The sequence below is a fragment of the Nothoprocta perdicaria genome, unplaced genomic scaffold (assembly GCF_003342845.1).
Source record: "Nothoprocta perdicaria isolate Ctin4 unplaced genomic scaffold, notPer1 scaffold_372, whole genome shotgun sequence".
In the NCBI taxonomy this organism is placed as follows: Eukaryota; Metazoa; Chordata; class Aves; order Tinamiformes; family Tinamidae; genus Nothoprocta; species Nothoprocta perdicaria.
In genome coordinates this window covers 129638-146987 of record NW_020455613.1, presented here as the reverse complement: position 1 = coordinate 146987, position 17350 = coordinate 129638, and the positions used below count along the sequence as shown (strand labels likewise).

Here is a 17350-nt window from a genome sequence, read left to right as displayed (position 1 = left end):
GCTCCGGGTCGCCGCCGCCCGCCGCGAGCCACCGCGAGCCCGAGGAGACGGAGAGCGAGGAGGTGGAGACCCGCGCCGTGGCCACCTCCCCCGACGGCCGCTTCCTCAAGTTCGACATCGAGATCGGCCGCGGCTCCTTCAAGACCGTCTACAAGGGGCTGGACACGGAGACCACCGTGGAGGTGGCCTGGTGCGAGCTGCAGGTGAGCGCCGCGGGCCGCGCGGGGGACGCGGGGCTGCAGGGGCCGGCTGCGCCGCGCGGGCTGCGAATGCCCCGCGGGGGCACCGGGGGCCGAGCCCCGGCCGCGGTCCCTTCCCCCAGCGGCACCGTCCCGCTTGTCCGCGCTCAAGGACGCGGCCGCCGGCACCTGTGGGCTGGCCCGGCCCGGCCCGGCCCGGCCCTGCTCCCCGCGGCTGCCCCTTGCTCCCCGCTAGCCCGTTCCGGCGGGCCCGCCTGGCAGCGCTGCTCCTTCCAGCCCGCTCGGTGTCCGCAGCCACGCTGCAGCCGGGAACCCTCCCTGGCAGCGCTGCCCCGGGGCGGCCCGAGGAGCGCGAGGCATCCCGGGGGCAGCGCGTGGCCCGGGCACCGGCCCCGCTTTGCAGCCGATGCTGGCTGCGGGGGCTGCAGCGCAGAGCAGGACGCGCTCCTGGCCCCGGCCTCGGGCTCCCCTCGCACCCAGGGCTGCCCGCAGTGCCAGCGCCCCGGAGCCACCGGCCTGGGCTCGCACTGAGCTAGCGCTTCCCGCCTCTCCTGGCTGGCACGGGCTGTTTATCCCTCTGGTGCAGGGCCGGGGGGCCGAGCCTTGCGCTCGCCTGTGCGGGGCGGTGGCGCCAAGGGCTGTGCCAAGGGCCGTGCCAAAGCCCGGGCACATGTTGGCAGCGTGCAGCGCCCCGGCACAGCGCGTCCTTGCTGCGCGCTGCTGCTCGTCCTTGGCCGTGTCCGGGCGCACCTGGGGCTGCCTGTGGCTTCCACCGCTCCCTGGGACTCTTCACCAACCGTGTCCAAACCTGTGGATTCCCAGGGCTGGGAGCAGCTTCTTGGGCCCCTCTGCCCCTGTGTCCTTCATCCTGTCACGGGATGCTGCCACCGGGGTGCTATGGGGAGCAGCCGAGGGGTCGCTCCTGATGCCATCCCTGCTTGGCTCCTGGCAGCCACACGGCTGAGCGTGGGGCACCTTGCCCAGCTCCTCAGGCTCTGTAAGACCCTGAGGAAGGATCCTGGCGAGTCCAAAGTCCTGTCCAGCTCCCTGACCACAGTGGCTGCCAGAGCCTCAGGGTCTAAGTCCTTGTTTGCACAGAAAAACGCGTCTTTCAAGTTTGTTGTCTCGCAGCTAAAACCTCCGTGCTGCTGTGCGGGCCGTGGCCCGGGGCTGCTGCAGCCCGCGATGGAGGGGCAGACCCCAGGGGAGCGATGGGGGCAGGCGCCACCTCGGCCCTTCACCCGGGCACTGCCCCGCGCTCCCACCGCCTCCGTGCCCCTCCGCATCCTGGTGCCCTGGCACGAGGGAGGCAGCCCCTTGGGTGATGGGGTGTCCTTGTGCCCGGCAGCCACCATCGCAGGCAGCCGCCTCCGTCCTTGCTTCATCCTGCTCTCCCCAGCAGCCCCCCTGCCCAGCGTCTGCCCCCCTGCCCCGTCCATCAGGCCTGGGCACACTGGGCGCACTGGGCGCACCGTGCGCTCTGTTTTCCTGCAAAGAATCAGGCACTGTGACACAAATAGGGGATCTGCGACCACACAGAAAAACAGTCGTGGCTCTGCCCCTTTAAAAATAGGTTTGTCCCCTGGCTTTCACAGTTATCCCTTTATTGTCCTTAAATATAAGCAGGCAGGTTTCCTCCGCCCGGGCTCGCAGTTCCGGCCCGAGCGCCTCGCGCGGCCGTGTCCCCTGACCCCGCGCTGCGGCCGTGGCCATGGGCTGGCGCTGCGGGCGCTCCCGCGGGACGGCGGTGCCCGCAGAGCTGCCGCCACCTGTTTACGCTTCCCGGCTTTAGCCTCGGGCCTATTTCTGGCCCAAGGTGCCAGGGCGGCGGGGAGGAGGAAGCCAGAGGCCCAGCTCTGTTAAGGAGCCGGGACAGGAGCCGGGACAGATGGCCAGAGGCACCGGGGGCTCCGGAGCGGGCGCCTGCCCATGCGTGCGGTGCCCAGTGGCACCGGCCTCGGAGCCCCATCACCCCCCATCACCCCCGAGGAGGCGCAGGAGGAGCGCGGAGGTGCCGGGGGCCGTGCCGGGGGCCGTGCCGCTGCTTGGCGGCCGCGCCGCCGCCGCCTATGAATGGCCCCATTGATCGGCGCCGGCCGGGCTCGGGTTGCCCTGGCCGAGCCGCGTCCCCGCGGGCGCGTTAAGGAGAGGAGGGGATTATGGAGCAGGGCCAGTTGTGGTGCGAGGCGAGCACCGTGAGGCGCTGGAGATGGGCGCTGCCGAGGGGCACTGCGGGCACGAGCGCCGGGCGCCGCATCCCGCTGTCCCGCAGGCTGCGGCTCGGGGCAGGATCCCGCAGCTCCCACCGCGCCGGGGCCAGGTCCTGCCCGCGGGCACCGTGCAGCGCCCGGCCGGGGCTCGGCTCCCTGCTCCACGCTGGAGGCTCCGTCCGCGCATCCCACGCTCCATCTCCGCAGACACGGAAGCTCTCCAAGACGGAGCGGCAGCGCTTCAGCGAGGAGGTGGAGATGCTCAAGGGGCTGCAGCACCCCAACATCGTCCGCTTCTACGACTCCTGGAAGTCGACGGTCAAGGGGCAGCTCTGCATCGTGCTGGTCACCGAGCTCATGACCTCGGGCACCCTGAAAACGTGAGTGGGTGCCAGACCAGGGACCCTGGGGGCTGCCCAGGGAGCAGGACCTGGAGGAGCCGGGATGATGCTCCGGGGTTGCGGTCGGTGCCTGGAAACCTCCTGCGCCCCCCCAGGTACCTGAAGCGGTTCAAGGAGATGAAGCTGAAGGTGCTGCAGCGCTGGAGCCGGCAGATCCTGCGGGGGCTGCACTTCCTGCACACCCGCGCGCCCCCCATCATCCACCGCGACCTCAAGTGCGACAACATCTTCATCACCGGCCCCACGGGCTCCGTCAAGATCGGCGACCTGGGGCTGGCCACGCTCAAACGCGCCTCCTTTGCCAAGAGCGTCATCGGTGGGTGGCCCAGGGGGCCGGGGCCAGGGGGCCGGGGCCGGGACGCTGATCCCCCCCGTGCCCCCAGGCACCCCGGAGTTCATGGCGCCGGAGATGTACGAGGAGAAGTACGACGAGGCGGTGGACGTCTACGCCTTCGGCATGTGCATGCTGGAAATGGCCACCTCCGAGTATCCCTACTCCGAGTGCCAGAACGCCGCCCAGATCTACCGCAAGGTCACCTCGGTGAGCCGGGAATGCCGCCTGGGAATGCCGCCCTGCGGGAACCGCCTGGGAATGCCACCTGGGAATGTCGCCACTGGCTGCGGAGGAGGGGCACGGGTGGCAGCGGGTGCTGGGTGCCCCCGGGAGCCGGGGACGATGCCCTGCCGGGCGCCCGGCACCACCAGGGATCGGGCGGGACGGCTGTGTCCTCCTCCGCAGGGGCTGAAGCCCAGCAGCTTCTACAAGGTGAAGGTGCCTGAGCTGAAGGAGATCATCGAGGGCTGCATCCGCATGGACAAGGAGGAGAGGTGGCCATGGCGGCGGCCGGGGCGGAGCGCGGCGCGCGGGCCGGGCGCCCCGCTGAGCCCGCTGCCCTCGCAGGTACACCATCCAGGACCTGCTGGAGCACTCCTTCTTCCAGGAGGACACGGGCGTGCACGTGGAGCTGGCCGAGGAGGACGACGGCGTCAAGTCGGGGCTCAAGCTCTGGCTGCGCATGGACGACACCAAGAAGCTGCACGGCAAGTACAAGGACAACAACGCCATCGAGTTCCTCTTCGAGCTCTACAAGGACGTGGCCGAGGAGGTGGCCCAGGAGATGGTGGGTGCCGCGGGGGCCGTGGGGCCGCGGGGCGGCGCGGGGCCGGCCTCACCCTGCCCGTGGCTCCAGGTCATCCTGGGCTTCGTGTGCGAGGCCGACTACAAGCTGGTGGCCAAGGCGGTGCGGGACCGCGTGGTGGCCATCAAGCGCAAGCGGGAGAAGCTGAAGCGGGCGCAGGAGGCGGCGCCGCCGGGGCCAGCCGTCCTGCAGCTGCTGGAGGAGCTCAAGTCCCCAGGGCCGCCCGGCGCCGCCGCCGCCTCCTCCCCGGCCACCCCCGGCTCCGGCGACTCCGTCTTCGGTGGCGCCTTCCCGCCAGAGCCCGAGGAGCCGGAGGCCGATCAGCACCAGCACTTCGCCTACCGCCACGCCAGCTACTCCTCTGCCACCTGTACGTGGGGCGGGCTGGGGGGGGGCGCCCGCGGTGCCCCCCGCGCTCATGGTGCCCCCCGTGCTCCTCCGCAGCCGACGGCGAGACCGACGGCTACCTGAGCTCCTCGGGCGTCCTGGAGTCGCCGGAGCTGCTGCCGTGGGGGGGTCTGCGCAGCCCCCTGCCCGCCTGCCCCCCCCGCCACTTTCCCACGGTGAGAGGGTGGCGAAGGGACTGGGGGGGTCACAGCAGGGGGGCCATCGCTCACCAACGTCCCTGCAGAGCCTGGCGCTGCGGCTGCCCCTGGAGCCCGGCTCCGGTGTCGGTGCCAGCGACGTCTCCTCGCCCGTGGACAGGTGAGAGCCGCGGGCAGCGGGGTGGCCGTGGCAGCGCGGTGCCCTGTCCCCCCCCAGCACTGACACTGCCCCCAGCTACGCCTCGGACGCGGCCTCGGGCCTCAGCGACGGCTACGAGGGGCTCTCGGCGGGCGAGCGGGGCGCGGAGGCGCCGGGCCGGCGGGCGGCGGGGAAGCTGCTGCGGCGCCGCGCGCGGTCCCGGCTGCGCATCACCGACGTGAGTGACGGGACGGGGACAAGGGACAGCCCCCCGCCCCGAGCACCGCGCCGGCCTCAGCGACCACCCACCCCCAGATCTCAGACCAGAGCGACCGCGTGGTCGAGTGCCAGCTGCAGACCTACAACAGCAAGATGGTGACCTTCAAGTTCGATCTGGATGGGGACAGCCCCGAGGAGATCGCGGCCGTCATGGTGAGTGCGAGGCCACCGCGGGAGCTGGCGGTGCTGCGGGCGCCGAGTGGCCCCTCACAGTCCCTCCCCATCCCCGCAGGTCCGCAACGAGTTCCTGCTGGAGTCGGAGCAGGACGGCTTCATCCTGCGCATGCGGGACATCATCCACCGCGTGGAGACCCTGCTGCGCAAGGAGGGCTGCGGCGGTCTGCTGCCCGCCCGCCCCGCCGGCACCGTGAGCGCCCGGGCAGGGATGGGAATGGGACAAGGACAGAATGGGGACAGAAGAGCGATGGGGACAGAGCAATGGGGACGGATGGGATGGAGACAAGATGGAGATGGGAGGGTGACGAGGACAGGGAGATGGATGGGAATGGGATGGGGATGCCGATGGGGGCAAGACAGAGATGGGATGGGGAGAGGAATGGGCTGGGGAGGGGGACAGGGCCGGGCTGGGACAGCGATGGGGCTGGGCTGGAGGGGCAGCGGGGACGCAGGCGGCGGGGGCGCCTGGCCCAGCCCTCCTCCCTCCCCGCAGGACCTGCAGCTGCAGGAGCTCCCGCGCTCGGTCTCCTCGTCCTCGCTCAGCGGTAGGTCCTGCCGCTGTCCCCCCCGCTCCGTCCCCCGCACCCGTGTCCCGCTCGGGGCCCCGCGGCGGCGGCGCCAGAGCTCACACCCGCCCTGCAGACCTGGGCTGCGCCAGCCCCGGCCTCCCGCCGCCGCCGAGCAGCCCCGCGCCGCAGAACGGCACCGGGCGCCGCGCCGAGCCCAGCTCCCCCGCAGGTACCGGCTCCCCCGTGGGTACCAGGTGCCCCGCGGAGCGGCCGGCCGTGCTGCCCACCTCCCCTGCAGATACTGGCCACTTTGTGGTGATGCCAGCTGCGCTGCCTGGCTCCCCGACAGGTACCGGCTCCCCCACAGGTACCGGCTCCCCTGCGGAGCCACCAGCCACGCTGCCCAGCTCCCCTGCAGGTACCGGCTCCCCGGCGGGTACCGGCTGCCCCGTCCATCCCGCCTGTGTGGGCGATCGGCCCCGCTCACAGCCCTCCCTCCCGCAGGTGCCCCTGGATCGACGGTGCCACCCTGGTCCCCGGCTCTGGCCATGCCGCCTCCTGCCCCTGGCAGCCCGGCGGGGTCGATGGTGCCGCCGGGGAGCCCCCTGCCCGGCCCTGTGTCGCCCTGGACGCTGCCGCCCGCCGCTGTGCGCCCTGACCCGCCGCGGCCCCACAGCCTCCCGCTGGGGTCCCCCTGCATCACCCTCCCCGGCCCCGCTGCGCTGCCCGGGCTGGGAGCCAGCGCCGCTGCCGGGGGGGCCCCTGCGCCGGCTCCAGCCCCCGCGGCCCCCGTGAGTCCCGCGGTGCCACCTGCAAGTCCCGCAGCGCCGGGCGGGCTGGAAGGCGACACGGTGAGTGCGGGAGCCCCAGGGCTGCGGGACACCCCGGGGTGCGGGGAAGCTCTGGGGCACAGGGAAGCTCAGGGCTCTGGGGCACCCTGGGGTGCGGGCAGGGCCGGCCCCGCGGGCCGCGTCCCCCCCAGGCCGCTCTCGCTGATGGCCGCGCTGCCGCCAGGCGCCGCTCTGCCCGCCCAGGCCCGCGCACCCGCTCATCGTGTCGGAGGCGCCGGCGGCCGAGCGCGCCCGGCTCTCGCCCATCCGCGAAGGTGAGCGGGGGCAGCGCCCGCGCGCCGCGTGTCCCGCGGCCCCCGCTCACGGCCCCGCCGCCCCCCGCAGAGGCCAGGACGCAGGTGCTGGGCCGCTTCCAGGTGACGCCGTCCAGGGAGCCCGCGGCGCCGGGCGAGCGGGGCAGCCCCGAGCCCCCCGAGGCGGCCGCCCCCAGCGCCCAGGGCAGCGCTGGCAGCGCCTCGAGCTCGGCGCCCGAGGAGGTGGCGCCGGCGGGCAGCGAGGGCGCCGAGGCCGCGGACGGGCCCTCGCAGGCCGTGCTGGGCCAGGTTTGGCTGAGCTCCTCGCGCAGCCTGTCCTACCTGAGCAGCGACGACAGCGAGAGCGAGGACGAGGAGATGTGGGAGGAGCTGCAGACCCTGCGGCAGAAGTGAGCGGCGCCCCGGGGTGCCCTGCGCCCGTGTCCCCTAACAGGGACCTCTGTCCCGTCGCCTGTGTCCCTGCTGCCACCCGTCCCGCCCGCAGGCACCTGGCCGAGGTGCAGCTGCTGCAGAGCGCGCAGAAGAAGGAGATCGAGGAGCTCTACGTGCGCATGGGCAAGCAGCCGCCGCTGGGCATCGTGTCGCCCGCCGCCGTGCTCTCCGGCCGCCAGCGCCGCCTCTCCAAGGGCGGCTTCAACCCGTCGCGCCGCAACAGCCTCCAGCGCCTGGAGCTGCCGCAGCCGCCAGGTAGCCCGGGGCCGGCTGCGGCCCCGGCGGGGCCCTCGGGCGCCCCGCTCAGCACCCGCGCCCCGTCCCGCAGGCATCATGCGCCGCAACTCGCTGAGCGGCAGCAGCACCGGCTCCCAGGAGCAGCGGCTCAGCAAGGGGGTGACGTTCGCCGACGAGCTGGGCCGCACGGTACGGGGGGTGTGTGTGTGTGGGTCCTAGTGGCACAGCCCCCCCCCGCCGCCCCTCACCCTCCTGTCCCCCCTGCAGTAGCCGCCCAGCCGGCGGCGACGGCGCCAACTACCTCAACCAAGTGCCTGCGGCCGCGGAGCGACGGCCCCTCCTGCGGCGGATGCAGGGCCCAGGATGCAGCCGCCTGCCCCGTGCTGAGCCCACAGGGGTGGGCACCCTGGGACCGGGGTGCGCAGGGCTCCCCTTCCCTGCTACCCCCGTCCAGAGGCTCCGGGTGGCTGCGCCAGGAATCCAGGACGTCGCCTCCTGCATCCCCGTGTCCCCGCCCTGGAGTCAGTGCCTTTTTGTTATGACCTGATGTCTGCAGAGTGTTTTCATAAAGATGAACTGAACCCCCGGCTGGCTCCACGTGTCCTGCAGGGGGGCGGCCCCGTAACGTCCGCCGCGACTCCCCGCTGGGGCCGGAGCGGCGCCGCCGCGGCCCGCGCTGCTGCAGGGACCCAGGCTGCGGCCTGCGAGCTCCGTGTTTATTGTGCGGGGCCCGTCCCGTCCTGTGCAGGGCTGTCCAGGGCCGGCTGCCCGCGCGGGGAGGGCGGCTCTGCCCGGGGGGGCTCCCGGGCTGGGACCCGGTGGGTTGCCCCGGCTCTGGCTCCGGTTCCGGTTCCGCTCCAGGCGCGGGACGGGGCTCAGCTCGCGTCGCGCCGCTCCCGCGCCCAGGCCCGCGCCCGCTCCGCCTCCTGCTCCAGCTCGTCCAGGAACCGCTCCTGCGACACCGAGTAGAAGGTGTAGCCGTCCGCGGGCGCTGAGGAAAACAGCGGCGAGGAAGGGAACCGAACCGAACCGCGCTGAAGTGAACCGAACCGAACCGAACCACGGCGAAGTGAACCGAACCGAGCCGAACCGCGCCGAAGTGAACCGAACCGAGCCGAGCCGAGCCGAACCGCGCCGAAGTGAACCGAACCGAACCGAGCCGAGCCGAACCGAACCGCGCCGCCGCTTCCCCGGCCCCGCTCGGATACAGATGCCCATCACGAGGGCGCCGATGCTGAGGCCCAGCAGCGCGTTGCGGCCGCGGAGGCGGCGCTGCAGGGCGCGCTGGCGCTGGGCGCGCTCCACGCGCTCCATGAGGCGCCGCTGCTCGGCGCTCAGCCCCGGCTCCCGCGCCGGGTCGATGCGCCGCGCCACCTCCGCCTCGCCGCCCGCCATCTTGCTCCCGCCGCCGCTTCCGCTTCCGTGCGGCGCACACGTCACATCCGGCGCCGCGGAGGGGGGTGGGGGGTGGAGGTGTGCGGCTGGCCAATCCGCAGCGCGCACGTGACCCAGGGCGCGAGGGCGCGCACGTGGCCGGGCGCGAGGGTTGGCGCGCGCGTGGCCGGCGCCGCTGATTGGCTCGCGGGGACCCCGTGACCCGGCGCGAGGGGCCGATGGCGGCGGCGGCTCGGGCCTGAAGCGCCGCTGGGGGCTCGGGCCGCGGGCCGGTTCCCGGCCTGAGGCGCCCATGGCGGCGGAGGCGGCTCGGGCCGCGGGCCGGTTCCGCGCGGCGGGCCCCGCTTTCGGCGCCGTGGCCGCCGAGGTGATCGAGGAGACGCTGATCCGCTTGGCCGCCGAGAACGAGCGGCACCTGGGCGCGCTGCCGCGCCGGGCCGGCCGCTTCAAGGAGGCGCCCGTCGTGGGTGAGCCCCGCGCGCCGGGCACGGGCACCCGCGGCGGCGGGCGCTTCACTTCCCATTCTCGCTTGCCCTTCCCGCAGAATTCGTGTTCCTTCTGTCGGAGGAATGGCACCTGGACCAGTCGGCGAGGTACCAAGCGGTAGAAATACTGGAAAGGTAACGGGCGCCCCGAGGAGGAGGAGCCTCGTCCCGGGGTGTATCCCGTCCATGAGCCGGTGTCCTGAAACTGGCGTTTCTTAGGAGAACAGAACTGTGGTTTCGGCAGGTTTATGATTAAACAAGTGGAACAAACGTTGAAGTGCTGCAGGGAGGCCGGAAAGAGCGGCGAACGAGGCCGAGGGAAGGGCTGGAGCTCGCGCAGGGACGCGATCTGCGAGACGTTCGTCCTGCGGCTCGTGTCCTGCATCCAGCTCGCCAGCAAGCTCTCCCTACACTATAAGGTGAAACAGCTGAGCCTTCAGCTACGGGAACGATTTTAGCAGTCACTCATGTAGATCGTGTATTAATGTATAGGTTTTTGACTGCTCTGTAGGTTTCCTCTCGGAAAGTCAGTAGTAATACTGAAATTCAAAGAGTATTTGAATGGGAACATAGGTCTGTTTAGGGCAGATTTATTGCATGCATTGAGTAACTATTTGTCAGTGACTATTCCCAGGCACGGGGCAGGGGGAAGGTGGTGCAGCTAAAAGCTCTCTTGATGGTTTTGGAGAGCAGGAGAGGGCTTAGCCCTGTCCAGGGGGAGTTTTGGGAATACAGGACTGAGCTTCTCGTGGCAGCTTAACAGACCAGTTACTCAGGTGAGTTCTCTGCACATAAAACAGGAAGCTTTGCTATTGCAATTGGTCGTGCTTTAGCTTCCAGTGAAGAAGGTAAGAATGTATTTTATTCTGAACAACTGACTTGTTGGACGTCCTGCTGTAGAAAATAACTTGGCTTTTTCCTTCCCAGATAGTTAACAGCGACACAGCTTTAAAATTTCTGCAGTCCTTAAAATACTCATACACTAAACAGGAATTGCTCGAGTCAGAACTTGCCATTTTAAAAGCTCTGCACTTCCAGATCAATGTGTCAACTCCTTTGACTTATGTTGAGTTGCTTCTAGAGGTCTTAGGTAAGACTAGTAATAGAGAATAGTAAAATAAGTTTTAAAAAGAGCAAGATAGAGCTAGAACTAACCTGAAACAGATGCCTTAATATTAACATTTTTGCACACTGTGAAGACATAGTAGAACAACTGAGTGAAACTTAACTGAGAGGGCCTGTGACGTTCAGAAACAAAGCACAGTTGTCACCTTTCTTACACTAACGAACACTTCTCTCTGGTTTTATGAATCCAGATCTATGGTTGATTCTATATGGTCTTTACACCAGGACATAACGGCTGCTTGCTTCCTGCAAAGCCGCTGCATGAGATGTGTATGCACGTGCTGGACTTCTCCTACCTTACGAGAGATGCCATCTACGATACTCTGCTGAAGATTGCGATTGAAAATTCCACACCAAGCCAACTGCAGGTGTAAGTAGATTACCTGACTATTGATTAAAATAAGCGTTTGAAATTAAAACCATAAAGAAGTCAAGAAATAGCCTCAACCATAAAGAAGTCAAGAAATAGCCTCAACCATAAAGAAGTTAAGAAATAGCCTCATTCTTACACTTTTTTTTTTAATTTAACATTTGTGGGGTTTGTGATTGTTTTGTTTTGCCAGTTTAAAGCAAACACTTCACCTGATTTGCTTTAGAGCAAGCTAGGGAAGTTTTTTTAACTGAATCTCTATACAGGCTATACTTCTAAAGGTCCAGAAGTAGCACTTTTTGAATTGTAGCAGCGTTTTACACCAGAAAACACTTTCACATATGTGCAGAGCCAAGTTCCTGGCAGTCAAGGAAGATTTCATGCTTTTGGCAGTTGGAATCATCAGCACAAGTGCTTTCATATTAAACCCCAAGCACTGGAACCAGGTACAGTCACTTCTAAGCAAATTAGCTCTAGATGGAAAAAAAAATGAAGCTTCTTCTATTATTTTATTGTTTAAGCACAGCAAGGAGCCAAGCTGTACTGGGAGTAACATGAAAGATGTGACATCTTGCAGTTTATTAGCAAGAAGTGTGTGTGCTTTTGTGAGCAGGTTATTAGGACATACAGGGAGCTCGGTGTCAGATTATCCTCCCAGTTCAGCTCCTTCCCAGCTAGAACAAGCTTCCACAGAGGGTTTCTTGGACAGCAGGGGAAGCAATCACAGCCCTGTACCCAAACTGCTGCTGAATACTGTGATAAGCAGCTGTTGTATCCAGGAGCTCTTTACTTCTTTGGTGAAAGCAATTAATGTTAAACAGAGGGGGAAACTATAACTGCTCTTCCCCCAACATACAGAAAGGTTTTAACTTTCAGCATAGATCCACTAGTATATGCCCACAGAGCACTATTATTTTAGTTACATTTGGGGGGGGATTAAGTAATTAGGTAAATTTCTGTCACTTAGGCACTGCAAATAATATATATATATATTTTTTAAGGTTGTGGAGCATTTGAACTGTATCACTGGTATCACTTCACAAAGCATCTTAGAATTTTCTTATGCAGTATTGACCCACATCATTGGCAGCACCACTCCAAAGCAGCACTGCGGGAACAGTGGAACAGGAGCTCAGAGAACAGAATTATACCGCTAAGCTGGAATTATCTCCTGTAGCCATTCCCTAGCGTATCAGTAACAGACTTCTGTATCAGTGGTAGCACTCCCTCTTTCATGACGCTGCACGGGAAACCCAATGTAAGTTGTTTTCACTTTTGCTTTTGGAAAGGAAGCGTTTTGAAACGTTGCAAATGCTGTATTTTAATTGGGAAAGTGCATCCGTGCAGACTGTGCGCTAATGCTTTGGAGGGCAGAGGAACAAAGTGCTACTTAAAAATACCTCTTTTGGCACCAGAAGCTTATTGTAAGAACTCTGTCTTCTAAGTTAGAGATGTGTTTCCTTTGAAGAAACGGAAAACTGTTAATAGGAGTCTTGTTTTGCAAAGGCACGGAGGTGACCAGTAGCGTGCTTGATAATTAGCAATTAGCATTGCTGGAAGAAACACATGTGCCAAGGTACCACCTCCAAGGCCCTGCTTTCTGTCCAAAAACTAGTTACTGCCTCGGGCAGCTCGTTCCTTTGCTCCTGCCCAGTGCTCAACAGCTGCTTTGCTCTTAGCCTGGAACAGCAGCTTGAGGAGCAGTGCAGGGGAAGGGACACACTCTCCCTATCCCGGCAAGTCTGCCGTGCTGGGAACGGCCATGGTGCCAGCTTGGCCCACCCAAAGGATGTTTACGCTGCCACTCAGTGCCCTTGGTGACCACCAGGGTTTTATTAGGAGGTTACTCAGTGCAGCTCCTTGCAGGAGCGGCCTGCAGAGAGCAGGACAAATAGTTAATACGCCATCCCTCGAGGCGTACAGTGTCAAACCTTGGTAAAGTTCAGTGGCACAATGTTAAGTGCTCAGATAAGGTTTCAGAAAATAGTTTATTTTGAATTGTAGTTAACTCTTAGTGACCAAGCAGAGCTTCCATGATTTTTTTTTCCACGTTATTCCCTGTAGTGGTAGCATTTCACTTCTGTAACTTATATCTTCTGCTAAGTCCCTATGTTCAGTAATAGTAAACGCAGTGGTGTTTAAGAATATCTATATACAAATGCTATAGATGTATATACATGTATATTCCCCCCAAATAGCAATTTAATCTATTTAACAGCTGAAACTTTATTCTGTTCAGCCCAGTGATATAGGTTTACACAGTGCTTTTCTATATACTACTTGTAATAATGGTATTTCAAATAAAGTGTCTTGTGGATTTTTGGTGTTGTAAACATATTGTACTGGTTAATAGTAAGAGACAACTTAGCTTGATTTTTCTCCAACAAAATGCAAGTGCTCTACAGCCATCCGGACAAGTTCTTTACACAGTTACTTGTTATAGAATTGGGATGAGACCCAGGCAAGACCCCACTTCAGGTTAGTTAACATGAACTTTAGTGCTTTTGTCCACTGCTCCTCAGAGTTAAATTGTGTTTTGATAGAGTAAGAGCCACCACTGCCACCTGTATCTTCAATTTTTCCTTTCTCCACATCCATCCTGTATCACACACAAAGTTCATTAGCACATTGCTATTTCAAGCAGGCATCTTAAAATGATAAATACTGCACTATTAAATCTGACATTCTTACTAGCCTGTGTGGGAATACTTTCTAACAACAGACTCGCAAGACTAGCAAGATTCAGGCTTCCATTTGAGGAGCTGGCTTTAAATTTCAACTGAATTCAGACCACGCATAACTTCCTCCTGCACCCCTGACACGAGGAGTGACCCAGGGAGCAGCGCTGGAGCTGGGCGCACAGCCCAGCGAGCAGCGTTGAGGGAGGCACCGTTTGACGTGTTTTATAGCAACACTCACCTGTAGGGCAAACAGAAGCGAGTTTCACCCTTCTCTACTTCCTCTTTAAACTGCTGCACACAGTCGAGGAAGGCCACCATTGCGTGATCAAATTTGTTGTCCCAGAAAAACCTCAAGCCTCCAGAACAGTACAAGGGGAGCTCCTAGAAAAAGAGAGTGGTTTCAAACTACCCAAAACACTCTATTTTGGATATTATTGCTGTAGATTTTTAGGCTGTAGATTTTAGATTACTCTGTAGATTTTTAGATTTTAGATTTTTAGTAGTTTCTTCTGGGGTGAGGGCCCTGAGTGCTGGTGGTGATGCAGGATAAGAGCTGGGCTCCTACTCAGGAAAATCTTACTAAATCCTACTATATCCCACATTAAACCGTACATTTTGCCAACCAATAGTATTAACAAGGCCAAGACTTCCAAACTAGACAGCAGGATAGAATAAGATGTAACCAGAAGTCAAAACAGGTAGTTCTTTTCTGCTGAAGACTAATTAAAATGTTCTCTGGAGAGCAGAGTGCTGGTTTTCTGCCTCGTTTAGCAGGCACCTGGGGCATGACTGGGGATCAGGGGCATTCGAGGTCATTTCCTGGCGCTTTTGAACTGCAGGATTGGGATTTCTTACCTTGGACTTGTCCGTGAGGGACTCTAAATACGAGTGGTTACCGTAGGGCACGAGACGGTATCTGCAAGGAGACACGATTTGGAGGGAGATGAGTTTAAACAGTTCTTATCCAGTTCATAAGCAAAAGATGCATTTTACTGCATGTACCTTTGAAACTTGAGGCCCATTTTGTTAGCAAGGGCATGAAGCAGCAGCACAGTCTGCCCCCAGGCTGCATTGATCTCATTCCATTCTACAGGAACACTGGGGAGCCGGCCAAGTCTGAAGTTATTTATTGTGCCAAACTGACCACTGTGCCTGTGATAAGAGGAATTATAAATAAGCTCATTGGAGCAGGAACAGCTTTTAGCATGCTAACCAAACAGGGGTCACCTCCTAACAGTTACTAGTGTGTGTTTCATAACCACACAAAAGGAGGATTTGGGGGCCCCTCATTAAGAAGTGTATAAAACTACAAGACAGTCGTTCTGTTTTTATGGGGTGGGAGTTCGTAGAACAACACCGGGGCTGTCCCGCTCCATAAAGCCTGACGCTGCCTGGCTCCTCCTCAGCTGACACAGTTAGTGCAAGCGCTGCTCAAGGGGCTACGGAGGGAGCCCTGCACGTGCAACACGGAGCACGGCGCGGAAAACGTCACCGTTGGAACCCCGGGGACGCGTGGCCAGTCTTCGCTGCGGGTTAACCAAGATGCAATTAGCACCTTTCCTGTGCTATTCGTTTACACGCTGTTATTTAAAAAGTCCCATATTGTGGATTCTCAGCAAGGCAAAGTAGCATTAGAGGGGCTGCGTTACCAGATGTGGAAGGTTGCATTGAACACGTTGGTTTTCTTCAGCTTGTCCAGCTGCATCTGGGCATAGCGCATTTGGTTGTCTACACTTTTAAGTTCATCATCCAGCTCCAGCTGTTGCCGCTTGAATTCACAGTATTCCTTCTGATACCTGCCAATAAAACCAAAACAAGAAGTGCTTTATGAAGGCTTTTTTCTTAAGAAGAACTGTGATTGCTCATATGGAATATTAGGTTTTCTGGCCAGGTCAACTTCAATATTGCGAAGAAATAGATGCTTCGTGGGTGTTTCCTTGTTATAATCGCTACCAAAACCACATTTGTGGTTCAGACTCACTGAGCTTCCTCTTGTTCCAGTCTCTCTGCCTCTGCCCTGACTCTCTCGAAGTCTTCAGCCACTATCTTGCGGTTCTTCTCAACGTCCTCCAGCTCCTGAATTAGTTGTTCTTCCTCCAGTGCAAGTTCTTTCAGTTCTGTTTGCAGTTTCTCTTTATCATCCTCATTCATCTGTTCCAGTATCTCCAGACATCTCCTAAATGACACAGTTACGTGATTAGCAGAACAGGAGTCCTGGAAACCTCCCTGTGCCAGCAGTCCCAGTGACAGGCGCACACGCACACAGACGTACAAACAAGAGACCTGGGTCCAGGTAGCTCATTTAATCTTGCATCCCGAGGCAGGAATGCAGGTGCAGGACGAGGGAGCAAGAGGGTGATTCAGGATCCGTTACTGCCTGTAACGGTTAAGCCTTTAAATCACACCAAAACTGCTGCCATGCAGGCACCTTGGGCAGGTGGCATCAGCCACTCTGAGGGTTCACGGACTCATGAGATGCTGTTTATCCCAGGATACTCCAAAAGTAAGTTTTCCACCTCATTTAGCCACAAGCGCTAAGGTTACTAGTGCTAAAACCCCTCCTCAGATCAGTGCCCCCGCCCCAGCTTTCACACGGATCCGCTCCGCTCTAGGTCACTCACTTGTAGTTCTGGCACTCGTTCTCCGTGATGTTGAGCTGAGTGTCCAGCTGGTCCAGCAGCGTGTCCGTGCACTCCTCGCACAGCGGGTGATCCACGTCCGTCTGCCCAGACATGATGTCAAAGAGGTCCCCGGTCACCTGCAGACAGACTCCCCGTTAGCCCCGAGGCGGCTGGAGGGGCCGTGGGTTGTCGCTCAGCTGGGGGACCCTCCTCGACTGACAGTGCTGCAGGTACCATCAGCGACCAAAGCGCTGTTAAATCAAGGAGCCCGCGCTCGCTTAGCTGGCCGCAGACACTTGAGCCTGAACCGAACGCAAATACTTGAAGGTTAAAGCCTCGAGAAGCTTTTTCCAGTTGCATCCTGCAGAATGCATAGGAAAAACGATGCTCTAACAGGATGCATCGTTATCCTCCGGCTCCCGGGAAACTTGCCTTCAGCCTCCTGCTGAGGTTTTCCATGGTGCCGCCGTCGGACGCCTCTCCGATCAGGGTGAAACTGTTGGCGCTTTCGGTTGACATCATCCTTCAGAGGGACGCGGAGCCGCGGTGAGCGCCGGCGCCCGGGGGGCCCGCGGTGCCGCCGGGCCGGGACGCCAGGCCGGGTCGGGAGCGGGACAAGGGGAAGGGAGGGTGACGCTTCCCAAGGGGGCCCTGGCAGCTGACGGGCCTGGCCTGAGCACCCGCGTGCGGGAGCATCAGGCGCTTCCTTGCTCTGCTGGGCGTTCGGGAATGGGATTGGAAAGGGGGAAAAAGGGGAAAGGGGGAAAAAGGGGAAAGGGGGAAAAAGGGGAAAGGGGGAAAAAGGGGAAAGGGGGAAAGGCAAGGGAAGGGAGTGGCAGTGCCTGGACAAAGCTCCCGCTCCGCGGCAGACTCCGCAGCTCGGGGCCGCCTTCCCGGGCGCCCGGCGGCCCTACCTGGCGGGCGGGATGAAGCGCCGGGACACGCCGTCCTGCCGCTGCTCGGCGAAGGCCTCCTGCGGAGCGAGAGCCGTGAGCGGCGGCCGCCCCGCCGCCGCGCCCCGCCGCCCCCCGCGCCGCCCCTACCTCGCCGAGGCCGCTCTCCTCCTCGGGCGCCTCCCCGGGCCTGGCGGGGGCCGCGCTCAGCAGCGGCGCTGCGGGGACACGAGCGTCAGCGCGGCCCGCCGCGCCCGCCCCGCCCGCCGCCGCCGCCGCCGTTACCCGTGAGCTCCTGGATGGTGACGCGGTCCAGGATCTTGAAGGAGGTGTCGAGCTTGAGCGGCTGGCTGCAGCGCTGGCACACGAAGCTCACCTGCGCCGTGGCGCCGCCCGCGCGCGCCGCC

At 61.9% G+C, this 17350-nt stretch overlaps 4 protein-coding genes across 4 annotated transcripts in view; 2 read left to right on the top strand and 2 right to left on the bottom strand.

Moving 5' to 3' along the window:
• WNK4 (WNK lysine deficient protein kinase 4) overlaps positions 1-7953 on the top strand; it is an 8283-nt gene extending 330 nt beyond the window's left edge. The window contains exons 2-20 of the mRNA XM_026044586.1: positions 1-203; positions 2618-2790; positions 2907-3127; positions 3195-3352; positions 3551-3639; positions 3713-3932; positions 4002-4320; positions 4395-4513; positions 4582-4655; positions 4731-4872; positions 4950-5066; positions 5146-5280; positions 5584-5635; positions 6104-6246; positions 6614-6704; positions 6775-7093; positions 7189-7391; positions 7465-7562; positions 7930-7953. The exon at positions 1-203 is cut by the window's left edge and continues 19 nt beyond it. Coding sequence (XP_025900371.1) covers positions 1-203; positions 2618-2790; positions 2907-3127; positions 3195-3352; positions 3551-3639; positions 3713-3932; positions 4002-4320; positions 4395-4513; positions 4582-4655; positions 4731-4872; positions 4950-5066; positions 5146-5280; positions 5584-5635; positions 6104-6246; positions 6614-6704; positions 6775-7093; positions 7189-7391; positions 7465-7562; positions 7930-7953 — 2900 coding nt within the window. The remainder of the gene's footprint in view (positions 204-2617; positions 2791-2906; positions 3128-3194; positions 3353-3550; positions 3640-3712; positions 3933-4001; positions 4321-4394; positions 4514-4581; positions 4656-4730; positions 4873-4949; positions 5067-5145; positions 5281-5583; positions 5636-6103; positions 6247-6613; positions 6705-6774; positions 7094-7188; positions 7392-7464; positions 7563-7929) is intronic.
• Positions 7954-8210: 257 nt separating this feature from the next.
• Positions 8211-8768, bottom strand: LOC112951819 (cytochrome c oxidase assembly factor 3 homolog, mitochondrial). Its single transcript, XM_026044585.1, has 2 exons — positions 8582-8768; positions 8211-8355 (listed from the first exon to the last, which is right to left on the bottom strand). Exons 1-2 carry the CDS (start codon positions 8766-8768, stop codon positions 8249-8251), a joined length of 294 nt encoding a protein of 97 aa, XP_025900370.1. The 3' UTR covers positions 8211-8248.
• Positions 8769-9060: 292 nt separating this feature from the next.
• On the top strand, positions 9061-12722 carry CNTD1 (cyclin N-terminal domain containing 1). The gene is given in 8 exon segments (XM_026044584.1): positions 9061-9235; positions 9313-9388; positions 9498-9672; positions 10181-10343; positions 10604-10748; positions 11098-11194; positions 11750-11873; positions 11876-12722. Coding segments are annotated over 8 exon segments (1005 nt in total). The 3' UTR covers positions 11926-12722.
• Positions 12723-13025: 303 nt separating this feature from the next.
• Positions 13026-17340, bottom strand: BECN1 (beclin 1; the record flags this gene model as incomplete). Its single annotated transcript, XM_026044559.1, has 11 exons — positions 13026-13347; positions 13668-13810; positions 14285-14345; positions 14432-14581; positions 15079-15225; positions 15411-15605; positions 16051-16187; positions 16483-16573; positions 16965-17023; positions 17094-17161; positions 17229-17340. Coding segments are annotated over 11 exons (1332 nt in total), but the record flags the coding sequence as incomplete, so codon positions are not given.
• Between the last annotated feature and the right edge of the window lie 10 nt (positions 17341-17350).